Source organism: Pan paniscus, chromosome 22, assembly GCF_029289425.2.
Source record: "Pan paniscus chromosome 22, NHGRI_mPanPan1-v2.0_pri, whole genome shotgun sequence".
Taxonomy (NCBI): domain Eukaryota; kingdom Metazoa; phylum Chordata; class Mammalia; order Primates; family Hominidae; genus Pan; species Pan paniscus.
This window is the reverse complement of record NC_073271.2, coordinates 40,420,871-40,445,428: the sequence shown is the minus strand read 5'-3', so window position 1 is coordinate 40,445,428 and position 24,558 is coordinate 40,420,871. Positions and strand designations below refer to the sequence as shown.

Genomic DNA, 24,558 nt, shown 5'->3' with positions numbered 1-24,558 from the left:
TTAAGTCAGAAACAAGGAAGCCTGTTAATATTACCAATATTCTAAATTACACTGAAGAATTTACCCAGCACAATAAGGCAAGAAAAAGGAATGAGGCATGATTATTGTAAGGAGAAAGACAATATTGTTATTTGCAGAATATATATTATTTACATAGAAAATCTACAAACACATTTATATAATTAACGAGAAGGTTTAATAAAGTTGTTAGATACAAAGTCAGCAAACAAAATTAATAATGCCCCTATATATTTTTTTAAAAATTGAAAATATAAAAAAATTTTATACACCAGGCATGGTGGCTCATGTCTGTAATCCCAGCACTCTGGGAGGCTGAGCCGAGTGGATCACCTGAGGTCAGGAATTCAAGACCAGCCTGGCCAACATGGTGAAACCCCATCTCTACTAAAAATACAAAATTAGCTGGGCATGGTGGTGGATGCCTGTAATTCCAACTACTCAGGAGGCTGAGGCAGGAGAATTGCTTGAACCCAGGAGGCAGAGGTTGTAGTGAGCCAAGATCACCCCATTGCACTCCAGCCTGGGCAACAAAAGTGAAATTCCATCTCAAAAAAAAAAAAAAAGAAAAGAAAAAGAAAAAAATGTTATAATTACCCCAAATAACAAAAGTTATCAAATACCTGAGGAATAATTATTATTTAAAAATGTAAGATCTTTATGAACAAAATTATACAACTTTAGGGAAGGACAAAGAGAAGACATAAATAAATGTTGACAAATACAGTCATAGAAGACTCATTATCATAAAAGTGTCCATTGTCTCAAATTTTTCTATAAATTTAATACAATTCTTATCAATGGATTTGTCATGGAGCTAGAAAAACTGGCTTTTAAACTCACAAAAAAGCTAAAGGCTCAAGACTAGAAAAGGCAGGTTTAAAGACATGCTATCCCAGAGTCAGGATTACTGCAACGCTGTGGCAAATAGTGGCATGATCTGCTATGAGATGACTGGGACAGAGGCATACAGAGCTTTGAAAGAGGAGCCACACCTCAGGGGAGGAGCCAGACGTAAGGGGAGGAGCCACACCTCAGGGAGGAGCCAGACCTCAGGGAAGGAGCCACACCTCAGGGAGGAGCCACACCTCAGGGGAGGAGCCACACCTCAGGGAGGAGCCACACCTAAGGGGAGGAGCCACACCTCAGGGAGGAGCCACACCTCAGGGGAGGGGCCAGACCTAAGGGGAGGAGCCACACCTAAGGGGAGGAGTCACACCTCAGGGAGGAGCCACACCTAAGGGGAGGAGTCACACCTCAGGGAGGAGCCACACCTCAGGGAGGAGCCACACCTCAGGGGAGGAGCCACACCTCAGGGAGGAGCCACACATCAGGGGAGGGGCCAGACCTAAGGGGAGGAGCCACACCTAAGGGGAGGAGCCACACCTCAGGGAGAAGCCACACCTAAGGGGAGGAGCCACACCTCAGGGAGGAGCCACACCTCAGGGGAGGGGCCAGATCTTAGCAGGAAATGAAGTCAGGCAGCTCACTTTCTCTGTGAATTCACAAAATAAATCAGGCCCCTCCTCACATCTTATACAATCAGCCTTCAGCTGTGTTAAAGTCTCAGTGAAAAAAATTAATTTTAAAATGTATCAAATGAATATAGGAAGGTGTGTCTTTATAATTTCATAGAAAGAGAACGCACCTAAGGAAATATAATGAAAATATGATTCGTAAGTCCACAACAGAAGCATGGTGCATATAGAAAGTGTCTTCTGCACTACTAAAGCCCGCATGGCCACCATGTCCTGCCAAGTCCTGACACACCTGCCTGTGTGGCAGCCACCCGTGAGAGCAGGTGCTCACGCCTTGTTGCCCATGCCAGGCACCTGCTGCTCTCCTCGTCAGCTTCCCACAGCCACCAGATGCACCTCCCTAAACACCCACCCTTGCCCGTCCCACATACCCCCAACACCAGAGCGGGCCGCCTGCAGCTGCAGCCACCTGGCCAGGACCTCTGCTCTCAGGCCCCATCGCCTCCTACCACCTCCTTACTCGACCTCTGGCTCCAGGCAGAGGAGCCCACACCCTGTTCCAGAGCATTCTGCAAAGGCCTGCCACGCAGTCCCCCCGTCCTTCAGACCCTTTGGTTCCTCTGCTCCATGGTTCATGCCCCACATCCCGGCAACCCCCCAGTCCCAGGTTCTGGTGGCCCCTCCTCCACCTCCTCCTCATGGCAGGGTCCAAGACCCCCAGGCTCCTTCCTTCCAGGGCACTTGTAGGCGCTCACGGGGCACTTGACACCTTTATTTTGGGTTTCCTCACCTGTGTGATGGGTGCAGCGCCAATCCTGTGGGGAACAGGATGCCAGGCGAGGCCACCTTCCCGGCCAGGTGAGCCTGCCAGTGCCCATCTCCGTGTCCCCTCCCTGCCGCACAGCCCCTGCCCATCCTCTGAGGCATCGTCCTCTCCCAGCACAGCCGTCCCCACGTACACAGACAAATCCACGTCCCCAGATTACGGCAGGGACCATGGGGCAGGGCCTGCCCGAGGCCAGGGGGCAAGTCCCACGCCCCCAAGCCCAGTCCTGGGTGCTACGGAGATGCAGTGAGTTGATGTTTTCTTCCTTTCGGTGGCTCACGTGCTTTTTTTGGTTTTGTTTTATGAGAAAAATGCTTCCTTTGCCCAGAGAGGAAACCTGCCCCCCAGGCAAACCCCAAAGGCTGACGGGGTGGGGCCCGCAGGGGGCACACTCACAGGGGCAACCCGGCCTGCACTGTGTACGGCCCGTGGAAGCTCCGGCGGTCCCTCAGGCCATCCACCACGTTGTACTGGATCGTGAACAGCGGCTCCAGGGTGCTGGGAGCAGAGGAGAAGGCGTGTCTGTGTCCCCGTGTTGCAGGTGGGACAGAGCAGACAGGCAGAGGGTTCACCCCCCACCAAGGGCCCAGCCGAGTAGCTGCAGGCTGGGTGTACACAACAGTAGGAGCTGGGCCCCTTCAGGCCCCCACGGGCCCCTCCTGCTCACCTGGACCTCCCCGGGCTGGGCTCTGACTGGGATTCTCAAGGGAGCCCCTAGGAGGCCCTGGGTTTGGGGCCAGCTGAGAGCACGGACAGCGGCTCATACTCACTCTCCCACGGGGTCCATGGCGGCCGCGTCCTTCCTCTCTGCCGTGTAAAAGGGTGGGTCATAGATCAGGAACTCCATCTGTCGCAAAACAGGGAGTTTTCCCTCAGATTTTTACCCCCACTGCAAAGCTGGGCCAGGCACCAGGGTGAAAGGGCTGCTCAGCTGGGTCTGAACCCGACCCCAACATCCCAACATGCAGGGCAGAAGCTCCAAGCTGGGCAGAGCCGGGTGCCAGGCAGAGCTGGGGGCTGGGCAGGGCCGGGGGCTGGGATCAGGGACCCCCACCCTGGGGCCAGCTGAAGGGCAGGTGGCCGTGACTTGGGGGCCTTGGGGGTCTTCCCAGAGTGGGGCAGGGGGCAAAGCTGGACCCTAGAGGCAAGGAGGATTCTATGTGGTAGAGACCGAGGGGAGGCAGCGGAAGCAGCAGCCTGGAATGTTCTGGATAGGCCAGAGAGAAGCCCTGCACCAGGAGGGCGGGGGTCTCCCAGGGGCCATTAGCCATCTCTCTGTCTCTGTGTCTCTGTCTCTCTTCCATGCCTGGCACCTGGAAAGGGGCCAGAGCCATTCACTGGGGTGGGTGGGGTCTAGGACCAGGGCATGACCTGGGGGAATGGGGCCAGGGGCCTGGGCCCCGGGATGGTCATGGGAGGAGCCTAAGCCTCGAGCTCTGTGGGGATCAGTGTGCCCCCCTCAGGCCCCTCCACCACCTCCAGCTGTGAGGCCCCTGTGACTTGACTTCTCTGTGCCTCGGTTTCCTCAAATGTCAAACAGGGGCTGCCAGACGCACAGGTCCCCCTGTGGCTGCAGTGGCTGGGAGCCAGGATTCATACCAGATGGATGGGGACAGGGTCGCCCTCCCCTCCCCAGGGGCCCGGCCACTCCGCCTGGTTGGGCTTGGGCAGGCACTCACCTCCCAGGGCACCTTCTCGTTGGGCACGGGGAAGCGTGTGACAGGGCAGTTGGGGTAGAGGAGGTGCCGGGCATTCACGTGGTAGCTGTCGCCCGGCTCCTCCGTCTTCTTCCTGCCTCCCGGCTCAGCATCCGGCTCCTCCACGGCCTTCTGGGAGGCTGGGGACAGTCAGGAAGCCGTGACGCAAGGCGGAGCCCGGGCTCAGGTGCCCGCCCGCAGGACAAGGACTTCCTCTGTGGTCCTTCCGCCAAAACATCTGGGCTCCTCCACCTCCCCAAGCCCAAATGGCCATGCAGGTCGAACACCAGCTCTGAAGTGGGCAGGGCCCCCAAGGAGGACAGCCACGGGAGCTCAGGCAGCGTCCCCGCCGGCACCTGCCTCTTTGTGCAGCGGCAGTCAGGGCCCTCGGCAATAAGCTGAACTCGCAGTGCGGTTACGAGGGCAAATATGCTCCTTGAGGGCCGGCGAAACTCAGCAGCCCGAGGAAGGCTACTGATGTGCATTTCATAGCCGGCTGCGAATTTAGGAAAACAGACTTTGCTTCTGGTCACTCAGCCCACGTGACCAGGTTCAGACACAGTCTGCAGCCGCCCGCCTCGCACCCCCACTCTGCAGTGCGGTATGTGGGGAGCTCAGGGCACAGCAGGCCAGGCCTCCCCGTGGACGTCCAGGAACCAGGTCAGGTCAGGGATTGGGCGGGGCCTCGGCACCAGCGTCGGTGGGTGGGCTGAGTTCCTGAGGGCGCTGGCCCTGCCTGGAACAGGCTGCAGCCAGTGCCTTCCTCCTGGACAGAGCCCCCCACCCCCAGCTGCCTCTCCTCCCAACTGACCCCAGACCCAAAAGAAACAGGCGGGTGGAGACCAGCTGCTGGCCTGGCCACCCACTCACCCAGAGTGGGGACGTCCGCCTCTGAGCTGAAGCCGCTGGCCCGCAGCGTCCTCACGATCCAGTGCAGGGCTCGGGCTGTCTGGGCCACCTGGAAGGCATGGCCCGAGACACAGTGAGCACCTGCCACCCACACGCATGGTACACACCCCACTGCCCACCGAGACTTCACTCCCCCAGCCAGGAGCCCCACCCCTGTCACTCAGCCCCTGCGCCCTTTGAAAGTGAGACACCACCTCCTCCCCAGGCAGCCACCAAGCCAGCCAGGATGCTGCCCCAGGCCCACCCGGCTCCCCCGGGGGGCTGCCAAGTCACACATCTGATGGTGCAGCCTGCCCAACAGACACAACAGTGGGACTGTCACTGCACTGGACAAGCCAGAGGATGGAGCCAGCATGAAGCCACAGTCAGGCAATTCTGCACCACAGGGAGAGGTCACAGGCCGCCAAAGCCAGAGGCTTCCAGGGTTCCTGCACCTCCCAGGAGGAGCCTCCCCAGAGGCCGATGCGCCTCCCACAGGGGACAGTGGGACATGTCTCACTCGTGTGGCTCAGTGCTGGGCACCCTGTCAGGGGTCCCAGCATGGCCAAGACCGGGGTAGAGGGCGGCCTGGGCAGACCCCTGGGTGCAACGGGCAGGACTGGTGGATGGTGGATGCCCCAGCAGCACAGGTCCCAGCCCTGCCCCACAGAGCAAGGCTAGGAGCAGCAGCACAGGGTGGCTGAGCCATCCACAGGGCTCAGCGCTGCCCGCAGGGGCTGCCGTGGCCGCAGGTGCTGTTGTTGGACAGCACGGCCTGGCCCAGCTGGTGGACGTTGATGGGGTGGTGCGAGCAGACCCTGAGAGGCCGTCTCTAAGTCCTCCCCACCTCGGTCTTGTGGCCTCTCCAGGGCTCAGGCACAGAGTCCCACAGCCTCCCTGGAGGCAGGGAGGGGAGAAGCACTCTGTTTCCTGGGAGCAGCGAGGAGCACAGCCCGGCCGTGGAGGCCTCAGTGCACACAGAAGGAACTCAGTCACAGAAACCCTTGGGCGGGGTTTTCTGGAGGACACACAGGGTGCCTCTTCCAGCTGGGAATGGCTGCCCCAACGTTCCGGCCTCCTGCTCACCATCACTCCTCAGAGCCCTCCTTCTTGGTGCCACCACATGGCAGAGCCGCCCACCAGGCCCAGCAGTGGCACCTCCTGACGGAGGCCCCGACCTCGGACCCACCTGCTCCTCCAGGGAGGCCAACCTCTGCTCCATGGAGCCCGACCTCTTCAGTGGGTCCAGGTCCAGCAGGTCCACCATGGCGTCAACCCTGAAAGAGGAAGCAGCTGAGCTGGACGCACACCACGCCTTGGGGCCCTGGGAACGCCACACCGCTCTGCAGACAGCCCTGCCAGATGCAGCCACCAAGGCCCTGTGTCAGCCTTTGCTTCCTCTTAATATGAAACTATTTCTAACATGCATTTCTCCCATAGAACCAAACTGCCCAGGGCCCCAGAGGGGAAGATGTCTCAGCAGACGGACAGCCGAGGCTCACACGGCAAGCTCTGGCAGCCTGTCGGTCCCAGGAGAGAGGGGCAGGTGAGTGAACTGAGGGAGGGCCAGGTGACAGGTCACAAACAATGAAACTTCCTCTGGGCACAGCAGAGGTTGGTTTTGTTTTGGGGGTGATGTGGCGCGGCACTGTTGCTTGGGGAATATTTGGTTTCTGTCTTATTTTGTGGGGGTCGTGGAGCAGTGCTGCTGTTCTAAGGATGTTTGGTGTCTGTCGTATTTTGTGGGGGTTGTGGAGCAGCGCTGTTTTTCTGGGAGTATTTGGTTTCTGTCTTATTTTGTGGGGTTGTAGAGTGGCGCTATTATTCTGGAAATATTTGGTTTCTGTCTTATTTTGCTTCGCCCAGCCTCCGCCTGCTGTGTTTATGGTTAAAATAACTCTGTGGGCAAACCCGAGTCTCCAGCTCTCATCCGCTGTCCCCTGGGCTCCCTCACTTCCTTTCATCCACAGCGCCCACTGCAAGTGATATTCTTATAATACACTGAGCAACTATTTTAGTAACACAGAAACTTTCTGGGGATATGACCCACTTTAAACAGTTATCTAGGGAGAGGGAAGAAAGTGATTTCGCTCCAGGCCTGGGCATCTCCTTTCACCCACATTTCATTTTGCTTAATCCCACAAAAGCCGCCTAACTGCACCTGCCATGTTTTCCCAGACAGCCTTGCAAACATGCGAGGGTGGTTACTGGAGCCTTCTCGGACCCGCGTGATTCCACTACTGTGAGATGCAGGAACTGTCTAGATTTGCAGACAGAGCTTGTCCTTGACCCCCAAAGCTCCATCCCTGCCCTGTGGGCGAGGAGCTTTGGTGAACTCAGCTCACCTCAATGCTGCAAGGTTATGGCACCCCACACTCATGCGCCTCCCAGGTGCCCGGCTTCTTCACTGGAGGAGGGGACGGTGACCAGGCTAGGGCCCTTGATACGGGCTGAGGAGCTCTTTCCTCACTTTCCCTGGAGCCCGTGTTCTGCAAGATCAGGTCGACTGAAGCACATCAGCTTCTGTCCCAGGCCCCTCTGCGGATGAGCCAGAGCTGCTGACCAATGGGAGTGACAGCTGAGTACACCAGCCAGCGGCCCAGCGGAAACACGTTCTGCAGGCTCATCTTGGGAAAACTTCTACTCACATACAAATATGCATTAGAGTCAGGGTCTCACCCTGTCACCCAGGCTGGAGTACAGTGGCACCATCATGGCGCACTGCAGCCTCGAACCCTTGGCCTCAGCCTCCTGAGCAGCTGGGACTCTGACCCCATGTGCACCACCACACCTGGCTACTCTTTCCTTTTTTGTTGTTGTTTTTTTATTTTTTGTAGAGATGGGGTCTCACTATGTTGCCCAGGCTGGTCTCAAACTTTTGGCCTCAAGAAATCCTCCTGCTGTGGCCTCCTTAGTAGCTGGGATCACAGGCATGAGCCACCGTGCCTGGCTAATTGTTATTTTTATTTTTTGTAGAGATGGGGGTCTCACTATGTTGCCTAGGTTGGTCTTGAACTCCTGGGCTCGAGCAAGCCTCCCACCTCAGCCTCCCAAAATGTTGGGATTACAAGCGTGAGCCACTGTGCCTGGCCTGCAAATTTATATTTTAGTTAAGCTTTTTCAACCTCAGAAAATAACTGGAGGCGCCCAACTTCCACTGAGCACCTAGGCTGGGAAATAGGCAGCAGACCAGCTCTGAGCTTTAAGATGTCTGGGATAGGGCAGGAGCTGAGAGGCATTTGGGACTAAATTTTTTTTTTTTTTTTAGGTGGAGTCTTGCTCTGTCGCCCAGGCTGGAGTGCAGCAGCACGATCCCAGCTCACTGCAACCTCCGCCTCCTGGGTTCAAGCGATTCTCCTGCCTCAGCCTCCCAAGTAGCTGGGATTACAAGCGCACGCCACCACAACCGGCTAATTTTTGTATTTTTAGTAGAGATGAGGTTTCACCATGTTAGCCAGGATAGTCTTGATCTCCTAACCTTGTGATCCACCCACCTTGGCCTCCCAAAGTGCTGGGATTACAGGCGTGAGCCACCGCGCCCGGCCTGGGACTGATTCATTTGGGGTCCAGCCCACTCCCTTAAGGCAGGAGGCTGCAAAGTTGCTGGGGCCTGCATTCCAGGCCACACCGCTGGCCAGTGGTGGAAGCTGAGTCACCTCTCTCACTTTCCTGGGCCTCCACTTCCTCATGGGTAAAAGTGGAAGGAAAAATACCTCCCTCTGCAAAAGGGTTGAGCGAGATGATGCAGGTGAAGGGTGTGGTCCTCAATGAGCCCTTAACACATGCCAGCCATGATATTCCAGCCCTGACTATGTTGGTCATCAGCAGAGCTGTGGCCTTCCAGCTTCATCCTGACATGCGGAGGCCGCCTTTCAGAAACTCTCCCAAGCACCTTCCCCCAGTATCTGGGCCCTGGGCATGGCCACTGCTCAAAGTCCCAGACGAGGCCATCCATCAAAGCTGTACTTGGCGACAGCAAGTAAGAGAAGGTTTTCAGGGCACTGCATGGCCCCAGGCCCCTCCTCTGTAAGTGGACCATCAGAGCCAAATGTCAGGGCTGAGCAGGCCTGGAGACCAGCGACCCCAGCCTCCTGCAACCCTGCCAGGCCAGGAACTAACAGCAGTTCCAGAATTGCATAGGATTTCCTCAGAGTCTTCTAGGCACTGGGCCTGCTCTACATCCCAGGATACTATGGGGAATATGTGGGACTCTGTCCCTACTCTCACATGGAGCCTGGCAGTTAGACATGACACAACCCACAAACCCACCAGCCTACCAACCAACATCCAGATTCCAGAACGACAGGGGATGGGGACAGGGTGGGTGGAGGGCAGGAAAGGCCCTCCAATGAAGTGAGGCTTGAATAGAGAGAGACAGCAAGTCCTGACTCTCTCTGGGAGAAGACTGTTCTAGGCAAAGAGCATGCCAAGGGCTCAACTGGAAGTCATCATGCCGAGACTCAAGCAAACAGGACACGTGTATCTAGTTCACTCAGAATGGGAGCTAGAAGGGGCTTTGACATCAGCTAGTTCATTAAGGTCCTCACATTGTCACCATCGTCATTACTATTGCCATCATAATCACCATCATCACTATCATCACCACCACCACATCCACCATCACCACCAGCACCAGCACCACCACTACCATCACTACCACCACTGTCACCATCTCCATTACCATCCACCACCACCACCATCACCGCTACCACCATTACCACCATCAGAAGCACCATCACCACCACCACCACTGCCAACATCACCATCAACATCACCACTACCATCACCACCACCACCACTGCCATCATCACCATCAACATCACCACCACTACCATCACCACCACCATCACCACCACTTCCATTACAGCCATCAGAATCACCATCATCATCACCATCACTACCATCACCACCAGCACCACCATCACAATCACCACCACATCACCAACATCACCACTACCACCACTACCATCACCACCACCATTACCAGCACAACCACTATCATCACCATCATCACCACCACCACCATCACCACCATCATGACCACTACCATCACCATCATCACCACCACCATCACCGCTACCACCATTACCACCATGAGAAGCACCATCACCACCACCATCACCACCACCACCACTGCCATCATCACCATCAACATCACCACCACTACCATCACCACCACTGCCATCATCACCATCAACATCACCACCACTACCATCACCACCACCACCACTGCCATCATCACCATCAACATCACCACCACTACCATCACCACCACCATCACCACCACTTCCATTACAGCCATCAGAATCACCATCATCATCACCATCACTACCATCACCACCAGCACCACCATCACAATCACCACCACATCACCATCATCACCAACATCACCACTACCACCACTACCATCACCACCACCACCATTACCAGCACAACCACTATCATCACCATCATCACCACCACCACCATCACCACCATCATGACCACTACCATCACCATCACCCACCACCATGACTATCACTACCACCACCATCATCACCATCATCACCATTACCATCACGACCATCACAAACACCATTGTCACCACCACCATCACCACCACTACCACTACCATCACCATCATCACCATCACCAACACCATCACCACCACCACCACTACCATCACCATCATCATCACCATCACCACCACCATCACCACCACAATTACCAGCACAACCACTACCATCACCATCATCACCATCATCACCATCACCACCATCATCACCATCACCACCACTACTATTACCACCATCACCATCACCATCACCATCACCATCACCATCCTCACCATCACATGGGTGGGGACACAAAATTTGGCTGTGTCCCCACCCAAATCTCACCTTGAATTGTAACTCTCACAATTCCCACGTGTCATAGGAGGGGCCCAGTGGGAGGTAATTGAATCTTGGGGGCAGGTCTTTCTTGTGCTGTTTTCGTGGTAGTGAATAAGTCTCATGAGATCTGATGGTTTTATAAAAAGGAGTTCTCCTTCACAAGTTCTCCCTCTTTGCCTGCCGCCATCCATGTAAGATGTGACTTGCTCCTCCTTGCCCTCTGCCGTGATTGTGAGGCCTCCCCAGTCATGTGGAACTGTGAGTCCATTAAACCTCTTTTTCTTCCCAGTCTCAGGTATGTTTTTATCAGCATGTGAAAATGGACTAATACAGTAAATTGGTACCAGTAGAGTGGGGTACTACTGAAAAGATACCTGAAAATGTGGAAGCAACTTTGGAACTAGGTAATAGGCAGAAGTTGGAACAGTTTGGAGGGCTCAGAAGAAGACAGGAAAATGTGGGAAAGTTTGGAACTTCCTAGAGATTTGTTGAATGGCTTTGACAAAAAAGCTGATAGTGACATGAACAATAAGGTTCAGGCTGAGGTGGTCTCAGATGGAGATGAGGAACTTCTTGGGAACTGGATTAAAGGTGACTCTTGTTATGTTTTAGCAAAGAGACTGGTGGCATTTTGCCTCCACCTTAGAGATTTGTGGAACTTTGAACTTGAAAGAGAGAGATGATTTAGGGGATCTGGCAGAAGAAATTTCTAAGCAGCAAATTATTCAAGAGGTGACTTGGATGCTGTTAAAGGCATTCAGTTTTAAAAGGGAAGCAGAACATAAAAGTTTGTAAAATTTGCAGCCTGACAATGGAACAGAAAAGAAAATCCCATCTTCTGAGGAGAAATTCAAGCCAGCTGCAGAAATTTGCATAAATAATAAGAAGCCAAATGTTAATCCCCAAGACAATGGGGAAAATGTCTCCAGGGCATGTCAGAGGTCTTCACAGCAGCCCCTCCCATCACAGGCCCAGAGGCCTAGAGAAGACCCATGGGCCGGGCCCCAGGGTCCCCATGCTGTGTGCAGTTTAGGGACTTGGTGCCCTGCATCCCAGCCACTCCAGCTGTGACTAAAGGGGGCCAAGGTACAGCTTGGGCTGTTGCTTCAGAGGGTGCAAACCCCAAGCGTTGGCAACTTCCGTGTGGTATTGAGCCTGCAGGTGCATAGAAGTCAAGAATCGAGGTTTGGGAACCTCCACCTAGATTTCAGAGGATGTATGGAAATGCCTGGGTGTGCAGGCAGAAGTTTACTGCAGGGATGGGGCCCTCATGGAGAACCTCTGCTAAGGCAGTGCAGAAGGCAAACGAGGGGTCAGAGTCCCCACACAGAGTCCCTACTGGGGCACTGCCTAGTGGAGCTGTGAGAAGAGGGCCACTGTTCTTCAGACCCCAGAATGGTAGCTCCATTGACAGCTCGCACTGTGCACCTGGAAAAGCTGCAGGCACTCAATGCCAGCCCATGAAAGCAGCTTGGAGGGAGACTGTACCCTGCAAAGCCACAAAGGTGGAACTGCTCAAGATGGGAGACTACCTCTTGTATCAGTGTGACTTCAATGTGAGACATAGAGTCAAAAGAGATCATTGTAGAGCTGTAAGATCTGACTGCCCTACTGGATTTTGGACTCGCATGGGCCATGTAGCCCCTTTGTTTTGGCTAATTTCTCCCACTTGGAATGGATGTATTTACTCAATACCTGTACTGCCATTGTATCTAGGAAGTAACTAGCTTGCTTTTGATTTTACAGCTCATGGGTGGAAGGGACTTGCCTTGTCTCAGATGAGACTTTGGACTGTGGACTTTTAGGTTAATGTTGAAATGAGTTAAGACTTTGGGGGACTGTTGGGAAGGTATGATTAGTTTTGAAATGTGAGGACATGAGATTTGGGAGGGGGCAGGAACAGAATGATATGGTTTGGCTGTGTCCCCACCCAAATCTCATCTTGACTTGTATCTCCCACAATTCCCACATGTTGTGGCAAGGACCCATTAGGAGGTAATTGAATCATGGGGGCAGGTCTTTCTCATGCTGTTCTCATATAGTGAATAAGTCTCATGAGATCTAGTGGTTTTATAAAGAGGAGGTCCCCTGCACAAGTTCTCTCTCTTTGCCTGCCACTATCCATGTAAGACATGACTTGTTCCTCCTTGCCTTCCACCATGATTGTGAGGCCTCCCCAGCCACGTGGCACTGAATCCATTAAACCTCTTTTTCTTCCCAGTCTCAGGTATGTCTTTATCAGCAGCATGAAAACAGACTAATACAACCACTATCACCAGCATCATCCCTACCACCATCACCATCACTACCACCACCATCACCACCCTCACCACTACCATCACCACCATCACCATCACTACCACTACCATCACCACCATCATCCTCACCACTACCACCATCACCACCACTACCACCACCGTAACCATCATCAACCTCACCACCACCATCACCACCATCATCAGCACAACCACTACCATCACCATCATCACGATCACCACTACCACCATCACCACTATCCACCACCATCACCAGCACCCCACCACCACCACCATCACCATCGCAGCCACCATCATCACCATCACCACCACCGCCCCCACTACTCATAAGTAAGAGTGATGATAAAAGCACCAGCCACGTTAGCAGATCCCTGGTTATAGTTCCAGCATATGTGCTCAATTCTTTACAGTCAGGACCCCACTGTATTCTGGAAACAACTCCAAGAGACAGAGACTATTGTGTCTCCATCTTACAGACAAGGTGAGGGAGAGGTATGGAAAGGCAGGAGTACATACATGTCTCTAAGGGGGAGGGCACTTGGCCTGGTCTTGGCCATCCCTTGCCAGCTCCAGGATGCTCCTGTTTGTGGCTGCAGGAGCCTCCACACGGCCATAACTAGGTGGCACCATGTCCATTTCCCCCTCCTCCTCTCATGCCATGGTGAGATGCACACTGAGAGCAGGACAGTGGGGGCAGCCCTTCCTGGTGCCCGCTGCTGGGCCATTAGGCCCTGCTGACACCTAGCAGGGCGGAAGGCCTGGCAGCGGAGAGAAAGGAGCAGATGTTCCCCCAACACTGACCTCGCACCTTGGAAAGAAGCAAGATGGGAGGAGCTGAGAGGGAGGACGGTGCTGAGCATGGCTGACCCCAAGGGCTGGGCTGCCGAGGCCCTGCAGAAGCTATAATAAGGCTGTGCACCAACAAGCTCACAGAGCAAACCACCCCCAAACCAGCCTGGACCCCGTGTGCACATCCCCCCAGGCCTCCAAGCCGGATCCTGCGGGCCAACCTGCCCCTCCCCCAGCCGCCAAGGCTTTCCTCCCAGCCTCTGACCCTGCGCCCTGTGGGGCCCAGCCTTCCTAAGGACCCCAGAGGGTCCTGGGTCAGCTGTGGGCACAGGCCCAGATGCCTGCAGCATTGCAGGGGCCACGGGATACAGCGCTCCCTCGCCGGTGAGGCATTGCTGGGCCTCCCCAGGTGGGACATGTACTCATGGTGCCTGTGGACCTGCAGGAGGTCCCCCAGAGGCTTCCCGCCCCCAGGCCCACCGGAGCCCCCATACTTATTGCTGATGTCCTCGATCTTCTGCTCGGGCTGCTGCTTTTGCTGGAACTGCCGGTTCTGGAGGTAGTTCTCCTTCAGGTAGATCTCCCAGGATAGCAGGGCCGCCTCCTCGTTCTTCTCCAGCTTGTTCTCTGTCAGGGTGGGAGGACAGACCAGGGGACCTGGAATCCTCAGGAGGTGGGCCCTGAAGCCCTGACCCACCGGGGAGGCCCCGTGGGAGGGGGCCAGTCCTGAGTGGCAGGAAGAGCCCATCGCACACCTGCCCCCAAGGGGGCCTCTGAGCTCAGCCCCCACCACTTGCTCAAGGCCAGCAGAAGGCCAGCGGCCTGAGTGACCTGCACGCCTGCCGAGCGTCCAGGGTTCTGGGCAGAGCTGCCATGCCGTCTCCACCCCCTCTGCACCCAGGTGGCCAGGACATTCAGGAGAGGCACTGGGGCTGGCATACTGAGCTGCTTGTGCCTCTTGGCCGGAGTCTTCAGGACCACCCTCTTGATGAAGAGCTGCAGGTGGCTGAGGAGGATGAAGGGGGGTGGCGCGGCGGGGCGGCCGTGGTACTCCTCGATCAGGTCGTGGCGCTGGAACTTCCAGATCTGGTCCGTGTGCTCCTGCACCTGCTGGAAGGTGTAGCTGTCAGGGAGGAGAAAGCGACACCTCGAGGTCAGGGTGTTTACCCAGAACAGACCCCTCTCACCGCCTGCGTGCCCACTGTGATGCCACAGAGAGCACAGCCATGCCCATGTGCCCACTGTGATGTCACAGAGAGCAAAGCCTGCCCATGTGCCCACTGTGATGCCACAGAGAGCAGAGCCACGCCCACGTGCCCACTGTGATGCCACAGAGAGCAGAGCCATGCCCACGTGCCCACTGTGATGCCACAGAGAGCAGAGCCACGCCCACGTGCCCACTGTGATGCCACAGAGAGCAGAGCCATGCCCACGTGCCCACTGTGATGCCAGAGAGCAGAGCCACGCCCACATGCCCACTGTGATGCCAGAGAGCAGAGCCACGCCCACGTGCCCACTGTGATGCCACAGAGAGCAGAGCCACGCCCACGTGCCCACTGTGATGCCACAGAGCAGAGCCACGCCCACGTGCCCACTGTGATGCCACAGAGAGCAGAGCCACGCCCACGTGCCCACTGTGATGCCACAGAGAGCAGAGCCACGCCCACGTGCCCACTGTGATGCCACAGAGAGCAGAGCCACACCCATGTGCCCACTGTGATGCCACAGAGAGCAGAGCCACGCCACACAGGAGGCCAGCTCCAGGCACAGAACTCAGCCCACAGACCTCACAATTCCAGGCTTCCTGGGAACCAAAGCAAGAAAAAAGGAGAAGCACACAGACTTTCAATTTTATAAGCCTCACTGGCTAATAACACAAAGTGGGTGTTTATCAGGAGACAGACACTGTCTGGCACTGAACTCTAGGACCTGATCTGTGGATTCTGACGAGCACAAGAGCCAGACCCTCCAGGGGTGCATGTGGAAGGGGCAGGGCTGCAGGGGCCTCCTTGGTGTGTCTCAGGGTGACAGGCACAGAGCCCTCCGCAGTGGGAGCCGGAAGTGTGGGTGCCATACTTGCTGCAGGGACAGTGTCCTGCCACCAGCCCCTTGGCCTCGAGATGACAGTCCTGGCCCATGCTCGGGTTCTCTCAATGTTCAGAACCCACGTTCTGAAAGGTGGCAACCTCAGGAACTTAGCCAATGAAACAAGAAGAGAAACGGTTGGTTCCTAACAAAACCAGGAACACAAGGATTTTCAGAGTCCCGGGTAGCACAGGGTCTGTCTGCAGATGCTGGGAAGGGCTCTGAGGGCCTGGGAGGCTTTCTGAATTATGGGGGCAACATGGGGAGACTGGGCTTTCTGTGGACCATGACAGCTCCGCAGCCGTGCTAGGCTCCTCAGCTCCACTGTCAGGGCTAGGAATTGGCCACAGAACCCCCAGAGCCAACCCTGGGGCCCACTAGGACCCCAAACACCTGTGTTTTCATTCTGCGTGGCCTCCTGGTTCCCTGGAGTTCTTTTTTATGCTGCCTCTGGTGTGAGGTCCTCAGCATTTAATTTGTTCTAAGTTTAAAAGCTGCAAGAGCAAAACAGAACCCCCAAAGCCTGGGGCCCACAGCTGCTGCGGCTGATCAGAGATACGACCCCAGAGGACCACATCCACCAGGGGCCGGATGGACAGCCACCTATTTTGTACTCCTTGTTTCAAAAGCAACAATAGCAAATAACATTCCAAAAGTTCTATGATAAGACTTCAAGACACTAGGATTTAAAGAAAATCCTAGACATTTTCAAAGAGAAGAAACAGCTACTGCATGGGTCTCCTGATGCTGCTGTAGTGAACCGCCACGGCCTTGGCAGCTTAAAGCAATCAGACTCTTCTCTCAGTCCTGGAGGTCAGGAGTCTCACTGGGCCAAAACCAAGGTTCGGCAGGGCTGTGCTCCTCCCGTAGGTCGGGAGCCTCCATGCCTTGCCTTTCCTGCCTTCCAGAGGCTGCCTGCATTCCTGGGCTGAGGCTCTCCCCTCCCGCCGACGCTCACTGCCACCGTCACATTCCTTCTCTGCCTCCCTCTTCCACGGCCCCTCGTGATGATGTCGGGCCCATGCAGATAACCCCAGATAATTTCCCACCTCAGGATCCTCCACTTAACCCCACCCTCCCAGTCCCTTTTGCCACATAGGGCCCCATAGCCACAGGGTTCGAGTGTGGACCTCCCTGGGGCTGTTATTCAAACTGCCACAGATGCCACAAACACCAGGCCCAGAGGAGGTGGACAAGTGTGTGCAAATCCACAAAACCAGCAAAGCACGTGAAGACGTGCAGATGAGGAAGACCCCAATGGCGCGGGAGGGCAGACACAGAGCCGTCCACAGATGGATCGGAGCTCCGGTGAAGGCACCGCAGAGCCAGCGCCGTCTGAGGCACACGGTGGGGGCAGCAGGAACACGTCTAGGGCTGGGGAACCGGCCCCAAAGAGCTAAAGAACCCAGCAACTAACCAAAATGCTCACACTTACAGATGGCAGACGGGAAAAGAAGCCACCTGCTGGGATGCTGAGACTCGCTCGCAGGAGCTTTCGGAACTGGCTGAGGTCACAGCTGGAACCACTGTGGCCAGCTGGAGTCTGCACAGCCCGAGTTTCCACCCCGGGGTCCCAGTAACTCCGCCCAAATGTGCACACGAGACCCATGAGGAGACATAACTTTCCAGAACCCCCTTTTCTTCCACCAGCCACTTACTCATCCAAGAACCCACCCCCGAACCTTCCCTAATAGAAACACTGCATTAAAGCCAGCGCGGGGAGACAGACGTGAACCGCACCCCTGTCTCCTTGTGGGTTGGCCTAGAATAAAAGCTTTTCTTTTCTCAAAAACCTGGTGTCATAGTATTGGCCTCCTGCACATCGGGCAGTAAGCCCTTTTGCTCAGTAACAGGGAGACACAGGCGGAGCCCTTGGGGTGACAAGGGGACAGCCCTGAGCAGCAGCGGCCCCAGCACGCTCCCCGGGTAGAGCAGTGAGCTCATGAATAATGCTGCTCCTGCGCAGAAGGAACGAGGCTGACACCAACATCCCTGCCCTGCGGGAGGAGGCTGCCTCCGCAGCAGCACCGTGAGCAGGGCCCATGTGGATCCACAGCACCGCGGGTCCCCAGCAGCCACAAGGACAGACCCACGCCAGCTCAAGAGACAGACTCACGCCAGCTCAAGAGACACAGCAGTGACCACAGAGAGTGGCTGTGCACACTCCACCAGGATATGAGTGACGCGCCTCTGTGCACCAGCCCATCATCCACACTGTCCACAAGACCCTGGAGACAGCGTGGCCACTGCGGCCCAGGAACGCCGCCCACCCACCCACCTGCACGCCAGCCCCACCCAGGCGCTCACTTGAACATGGCGATGAGGAGGTTGAGCAGCAGGATGTTGGTGAAGAGCAGGTAGAGGCAGAGTAGTAGGACCGTCAGCCACTCGGGGAAGGCCGGCCTCTGCTGCGTCACGTCGCTCTCGGGGCACTTGGGCTTGTAGGGGTCGGTGCCGTTGGGGCTGCAGTGCTCCGGGTTGAAGTTCACACCTGGCGTTGGGAATGGGGGTGGGTGAGCCAAGAAAACAACACAGAGTCAAGAGGAGCTTGGCAGGAGCGGGCCCTCGAGGCCTCCAGTCACTGCCAGGTCCCCCGCAGGCCTGATGCTGCTCATCTGGGTGACCTCAGCTGTCACCTCTGGGCCAGAAGTCCAGAAAGAGGCATCTGTCTCCAGCCAGATGCAGGTAGGAGGCCCCGGGGGCAGAGCTGCACCCAGGCTGGCCCGTGCCTCCGCCCAGGGTGTGCCACCCACCAGGGCACTGCCAGGGTCCCAGCCAGGGCCAGCACCAGGTCCCAAGCGTGGGGAGTTCAATTTGGTGGAAATAATTTAAAAGGAAAGGCCAGGAGCAGTGGCTCATGCCTGTAATCCCAGCACTTTGGGAGGCCAAGGCGGGTGGATCACCTGAGGTCAGGAGTTTGAGACCAGCCTGGTCAACATGGTGAAACCTTGTCTCTACTAAAAATACAAAAATTAGCCAGGCATGGTGGCGGGCGCCTATAATCCCAGCTACTCGGGAGGCTGAGGCAGGAAAATCACTTGAATCCGGGAGGGAGGTGGAGGTTGCAGTGAGCCAAGGTTGCGTCATTGCACTCCAGCCTGGGCAACAAAAGCAAATGTCTGTCTCAAAAATTAAAAAAAAAAAAAAAAAAAAAAAAAGAATTGAAAAGGAAAAAAATAACAACTATCCCAAAGAGAAGGGAGATGTGGAGATGTGGAAAAGGGAAGATGCTGCAGAGGCAATGTATTGACAAGTGAAACGGGTGATTGTGAAGAAAAATAGCGTCCTGCGTGCATAGAAAGTAAGGGCTATTGAATATGGAACCAGCTTCTATCTTAAACAAATCTCTAAGGAAACATAGTAAGTTGTTAACAGTAGTTAACTCCGGGAGGTGAAATTATGAATAACATTCTTTCCTTATACTTATCTTGAATTTTAAAATTGTTCAACAATGAGCAATGCATTATTGGGTAATCAAACCTATTTTGAATGTGTTACTAATTTTCTAAGATAGAAATGCACTCTGATGGCTATAAATTCCTATATTAAAAAAGAAGAGCTGAAATTATTAATGTAACTTCCCACTGTAGTAAACTAGAAAAAGAAGAGCAAACCACCCTTTCACAATAAAAACACTCAAGAAGTTAGGAATCAAAGAGAACCTCTTTGATTGAAAGGACATTTACAAAAACCCTGCAGCTAACATCATACCCAGTGGGAAAGACTGGATGCTTACCCTGAGACAAGCCAAAAGCAAGCAGAAGGAAGGAAAGAATGAAGATTAGAATATAAATGAGATCGAGAAAACAAAAACAATGAATGTCAACAAACCAAACTCAGTTCTTGAAAAAGAGCAACAAAAATAATTACCACCTTGTAGCTAGACTGATCAAGGAAAAAGAGAGAGAAGGCTCAAATTGCTAAAATCAGAAATGAAAGCGAGGATATTACTACTAATCTTACAAAAAGAAAAAGAACTCAAAGGAAATCCTAGAGAAAATTGTATGCTAAAAAAATTAGATAATCTAGATGAATAGACAAATTCCTAGAAAGACACAAACTACCAAAGGTGACTGGAGAAGAAATAGAAAATATAAATAGACCTATAACACATAAAGAGATTGAATTAGTAAGTTAAAAACATCACACAAAGAAAAGTCCACACTCAGAGGAGTTCACTGGTGAATTCTACCAAATGTTCACGGAAGAATTAAAACCACTCTTTTAAAAACTCTTCCAAAATATAAGAGGAGGAACTACTTCCTAAGCCATTTTATGAGGCCAGTATTATCCTGATGCCAAAACTAGGCAAACATATTACAAGAAAAGAAAACCACAGACCAATAACCTTCATGAATATAGGTGCAAAAATCATCAAAAAACAGCTAGCAAAGTGAATCCAGCACCATGTAAAAGAGATTATTCACCAAGACCAAGTGGGACGTGTCCCAGGAACATACAGTTGGTTTAACATTCGAAGGTCAATTGATGGAATGCACCATATTAATAGTAAAAGGATCAAAGACCATCTGAACATTTGAATAAGTGCAGGAGAAGCAGCTGACAAAGTCTACCACTCCTTCACAATAAAAACACTCAAGAAACTAGGAATAGAAGGGAACTTCTTCAACCTGATAAAGGACATTTACAAAAGCCCCACAGCTAACATCACACTTAATGGTGAAAGACTTGTTCCCTGAGATCAGTGGACTCGTCTTAGGATCAGGAGCAAAGCAAGGATGTCCCCCATTGTCCCTTCTGTTCAACATTGTACTGGAGGTTCTAGCCAGGGCACTTAGGCAAGAAGAAGAAATAAAAGGCAACCAGTTTGGAAAGGAACAAGTAAAACTCTCTTTTTGCAGATGACATGGTCTCGTATATGACAAATCCACTAAAAAACTATTAAAAGTAATAAAGAAGTTTAGCAAGGTTTCAGAGTTCAAGATCAATCTACAAAAGACAATGTATGTCTATATACCAGTCATTAACAATTTGAAATGAAATCAATAGGACAATTCTATTTATAATAGCTTGGACAATAATAAAATATTTAGGAATAAATTTAACAGAAGAAGCATTAAGACTTATTACTGGAAACTATAAAACATTATTGAGAGAAATTAAAGAATTAAATAAGCAAAAAGACATCCCAGGTTCACAATCAAAATCACAGATGCCCTTTTTGGAGAAATTGATGAGCTGATCCAAAAATTCTTGTGAAGCCAAGGGACCCAGAGGCCAAAGCAATCCTGGAAAAGAACAAATTAGGACTCACACTTCCGAATTTCAAAACTTACTACAAGGCTACGCCAACCAAGACAGTGTGGTCAAAACTTACTACAAGGCTACGCTCAACAAGACAGTGTGGTCAAAACTTACTATAAGGCTACACTCACCAAGACAGTGAGGTCAAAACTTACTACAAGGCTACGCCAACCAAGACAGTGAAGTCAAATCTTACTACAAGGCTACGCCAACCAAGACAGCGTGGTCAAAACTTACTACAAGGCTACGCTCAACAAGACAGTGTGGTCAAAACTTACTATAAGGCTACACTCACCAAGACAGCACGGTCAAAACTTACTACAAGGCTACGCCAACCAAGACAGTGTGGTCAAAACTTACTACAAGGCTACGCTCAACAAGACAGTGTGGTCAAAACTTACTATAAGGCTACACTCACCAAGACAGTGAGGTCAAAACTTACTACAAGGCTACGCCAACCAAGACAGTGTGGTCAAAACTTACTACAAGGCTACGCTCAACAAGACAGCGTGGTCAAAACTTACTACAAGGCTACGCCAAGACAGTGCGGTCAAAACTTACTACAAGGCTACGTTCACCAAGACAGTGTGGTCAAAACTTACTACAAGGCTACGCCAAGACAGTGCGGTCAAAACTTACTACAAGGCTACGCTCACCAAGACAGTGCGGTCAAAACTTACTACAAGGATATGCCAACCAAGACAGTGCAGTCAAAACTTACTACAAGGCTACACCAAGACAGTATGGTCAAAACTTACTACAAGGCTACGCCAAGACACTGCGGTCAAAACTTACTACAAGGCTACGCCAACCAAGACAGTGCAGTCAAAACTTACTACAAGGCTACGCTCACCAAGACAGTGTGGTTCTGGCACAAGGACAGACATCAGTGGAGTCAAACTGAGACTCTAGAAATAAGCCCTTATGTTAATGGTCCACTGATTTTCAACAAGGATGCCAAGATGCTTCACTGGGGAAAGAACAGTCTTGTCAACAAATAGTGCTGGGACAACAGGAGAGCCACAACGAAGACTGACCCTTACCGCACACCAGGCCAAACAAAAAGCGAAAGCTATAAAACACTTAGTAGAACACAGGCATAAATCACGGCAATGGTTTTCGCTAGGACACCAAAAGCACAATGATCAAAGAGATTGATATGTTGAACATCATCAAAATTTCAAAAGTTCGTGCATCAAATGACACCATAAAGAAAATAACAAGTCAGTGCACAGATTGACAAAAAAAATTCAAATCATACCTTTGGTAAGAGACTGGCATCCTTATGTAAAGAACTCTTACAACTCAATAATATAAAAGACAACTCAATTGAAAAATGGGCAAAGATGGCTGGGGGCAGTGGCTCACACCTGTAATGCCAGCACTTTGGGAGGCCAAGGCGGGTGGATCACGAGGTCAGGAGATCGAGACCAGCCTGGCTAACATGGTGAAACTCTGTATCTACTGAAAATACAAAAATTAGCCAGGCGTGGTGGCGTGCGCCTGTAGTCCCAGCTACTCGGGAGGCTGAGGCAGGAGAATCACTTGAGCCCGGGAGGCAGAGGTTGCAGTGAGCTGAGATCACACCACTGCACTCCAGCCTGGGTGACAGTGCGAGACCCTGTCAAAAAAAAAAAAAAAAAAAAAGGGCAAAGGAGAGGGAGAGACATTTCTTGAAAGAAGACATACAGACGATGCGGTTAGCAGAGGAGGAGATGCTCAGCATGGCGGGTCCTTAGAGAAATGCCCGTCAAAGCGACAAGGAGAGCCACTTCTCACCCACTGGGATGCGAGCTTTGTTTTTTAATGGACGATAAAAAATGTTGACAAGAAGGTAGAGAAATTGGAATCCTGGGACTGGGCAGGCAGCAATGTGGAATGCGGCCAGTTCTTTGGAAAACAGCCCAGCACGTCCACAAAAACTTAAACATGGAGTTCCCATATGAGCCAGCCGTGCATTCCTAGGTGTCTAAGAGAAATAAAAACATACCCACACAAAACCCTGTAAATAACTGTTCATGCTACGTTATTCACAGCATGTGAAAAGTGGAAACGGCCCTGCGTGGTGGCTCACACCTGTCATCCCAGCACTTTGGGAGGCCGAGGCGGGTGGATCACCTGAGGTCAGGAGTTCAAGACCAGCCTGTCCAACATGGTGAAACCCCATCTCTACAAAAAATACAAAAATTAGCCAAGCGTGGTAGCAGGTGCCTGTAATCCCAGCTACTCGGGAGGCTGAGGCAGGAGAACTGCTTGAACCCAGGAGGCGGAGGTCGCAGTGAGCCGAGATTGCACCACTGCACTTCAGCCTGACTCCCTCTCGGGAAAAAGAAAACAGAGCGAGACTCCCTCTTGGGGAAAAAAAAATATTAAATATTAATTAATTTAAAATTTTTTAATTAAAAAATTAAATATTAATTTTTTTAAAAAAAGGAAAAGTGGAAACAACCCATATGTCCACCAACTGATGAATGGATGAACAAAATGTGGTGTGTCCACACAGGGGGTCCTCTTCAGCCATAAACGGGAAGTAAATACTGATACATGGTGACGAACCTTGAAAACGTGACATCAAGTGAAAGAAGTCAGACACCAAAGACTGCCTATTACATCATCCAGTTTCTATGAAATGCCCAGAAAAGGCAACTCACAAGTAGCTTCGTGGGTGGCTGTGGCTGAGGGGAGGGGAACGGGAGTGGCTATGAGTATGCAGGGTCTTTTCGGGGTGATGCAGATGTTACAAACTTAGATTCTGTAAAGATACTGAAAACCACTGACAGGTGCACTTTATCCAGGTGAACTTTCTCTCAATGAAGCTGTTAAAAAAAAAAAAAAAAACCTTCTATATGAAAAGTGTTCTCTCTGGCAGGCATGGTGGCTCACGCCTGTAATCTCAGCACTTTGGGAGGCCAAGGGGGTGGATCGCTTGAGCTCAAGAGTTCGATACTAGCCTGGGCTACATGCTGAAACCCCCATCTCTACAAAAAATACAAAAATTAGCCGGGGGTGTTGGCGTGCACATGCAGTCCCAGCTACTCAGCAGACGGGTGGGAGGAGGACTTGAGCGCAGGAGGTGGACGTGCCACTGCACTCCAGCCTGGGTGACAGAGCAAAACCCTGTCAAAAAACGGGAGGAAGGAAGGGAGGAAGCGAGGAAGGAAGGAAGGAAGGGAGGAAGGGAGGAAGGGAGGGAGGGAGGGAGGGAGGGAGGAAGGGAGGAAGGAAGGAAGGAAGGGAGGAAGGGAGGAAGGGAGGAAGGGAGGAAGGGAGGAAGGGAGGAAGGGAGGGAGGGAGGAAGGGAGGGAGGGAGGGAGGGAGGAAGGGAGGGAGGGAGGAAGGAAGGCAGGGAGGGAGGAAGGGAGG

The 24,558-nt window shown here is 52.7% G+C and overlaps 1 protein-coding gene and 1 long non-coding RNA gene across 4 annotated transcripts in view; one reads left to right on the top strand and one right to left on the bottom strand.

Annotated features, from left to right (window-relative positions):
- TRPM2 (transient receptor potential cation channel subfamily M member 2) overlaps nucleotides 1-24,558 on the bottom strand; it is a 133,099-nt gene that overhangs the window by 44,839 nt on the left and 63,702 nt on the right. For 2 of the 3 annotated variants that reach the window (XM_034948164.3, XM_024927014.4), the window contains 8 exons: nucleotides 18,238-18,421; nucleotides 14,787-14,968; nucleotides 14,340-14,472; nucleotides 6,097-6,184; nucleotides 4,890-4,977; nucleotides 4,002-4,159; nucleotides 3,093-3,169; nucleotides 2,719-2,820 (listed from right to left, as the gene is read on the bottom strand). In XM_034948164.3, the coding sequence (XP_034804055.3) occupies nucleotides 2,719-2,820; nucleotides 3,093-3,169; nucleotides 4,002-4,159; nucleotides 4,890-4,977; nucleotides 6,097-6,184; nucleotides 14,340-14,472; nucleotides 14,787-14,968; nucleotides 18,238-18,421 (1,012 nt within the window). Of the gene's footprint in view, nucleotides 1-2,718; nucleotides 2,821-3,092; nucleotides 3,170-3,347; nucleotides 3,636-4,001; nucleotides 4,160-4,889; nucleotides 4,978-6,096; nucleotides 6,185-14,339; nucleotides 14,473-14,786; nucleotides 14,969-18,237; nucleotides 18,422-24,558 lie in introns of those variants that run through there. The other variant, XM_063601262.1, reaches the window with a different exon arrangement.
- On the top strand, nucleotides 4,167-17,722 carry LOC130541124 (uncharacterized). Its single transcript, XR_008955168.2, has 3 exons — nucleotides 4,167-4,679; nucleotides 6,348-6,453; nucleotides 17,368-17,722. It is a non-coding gene; the product is annotated as an uncharacterized LOC130541124 (long non-coding RNA).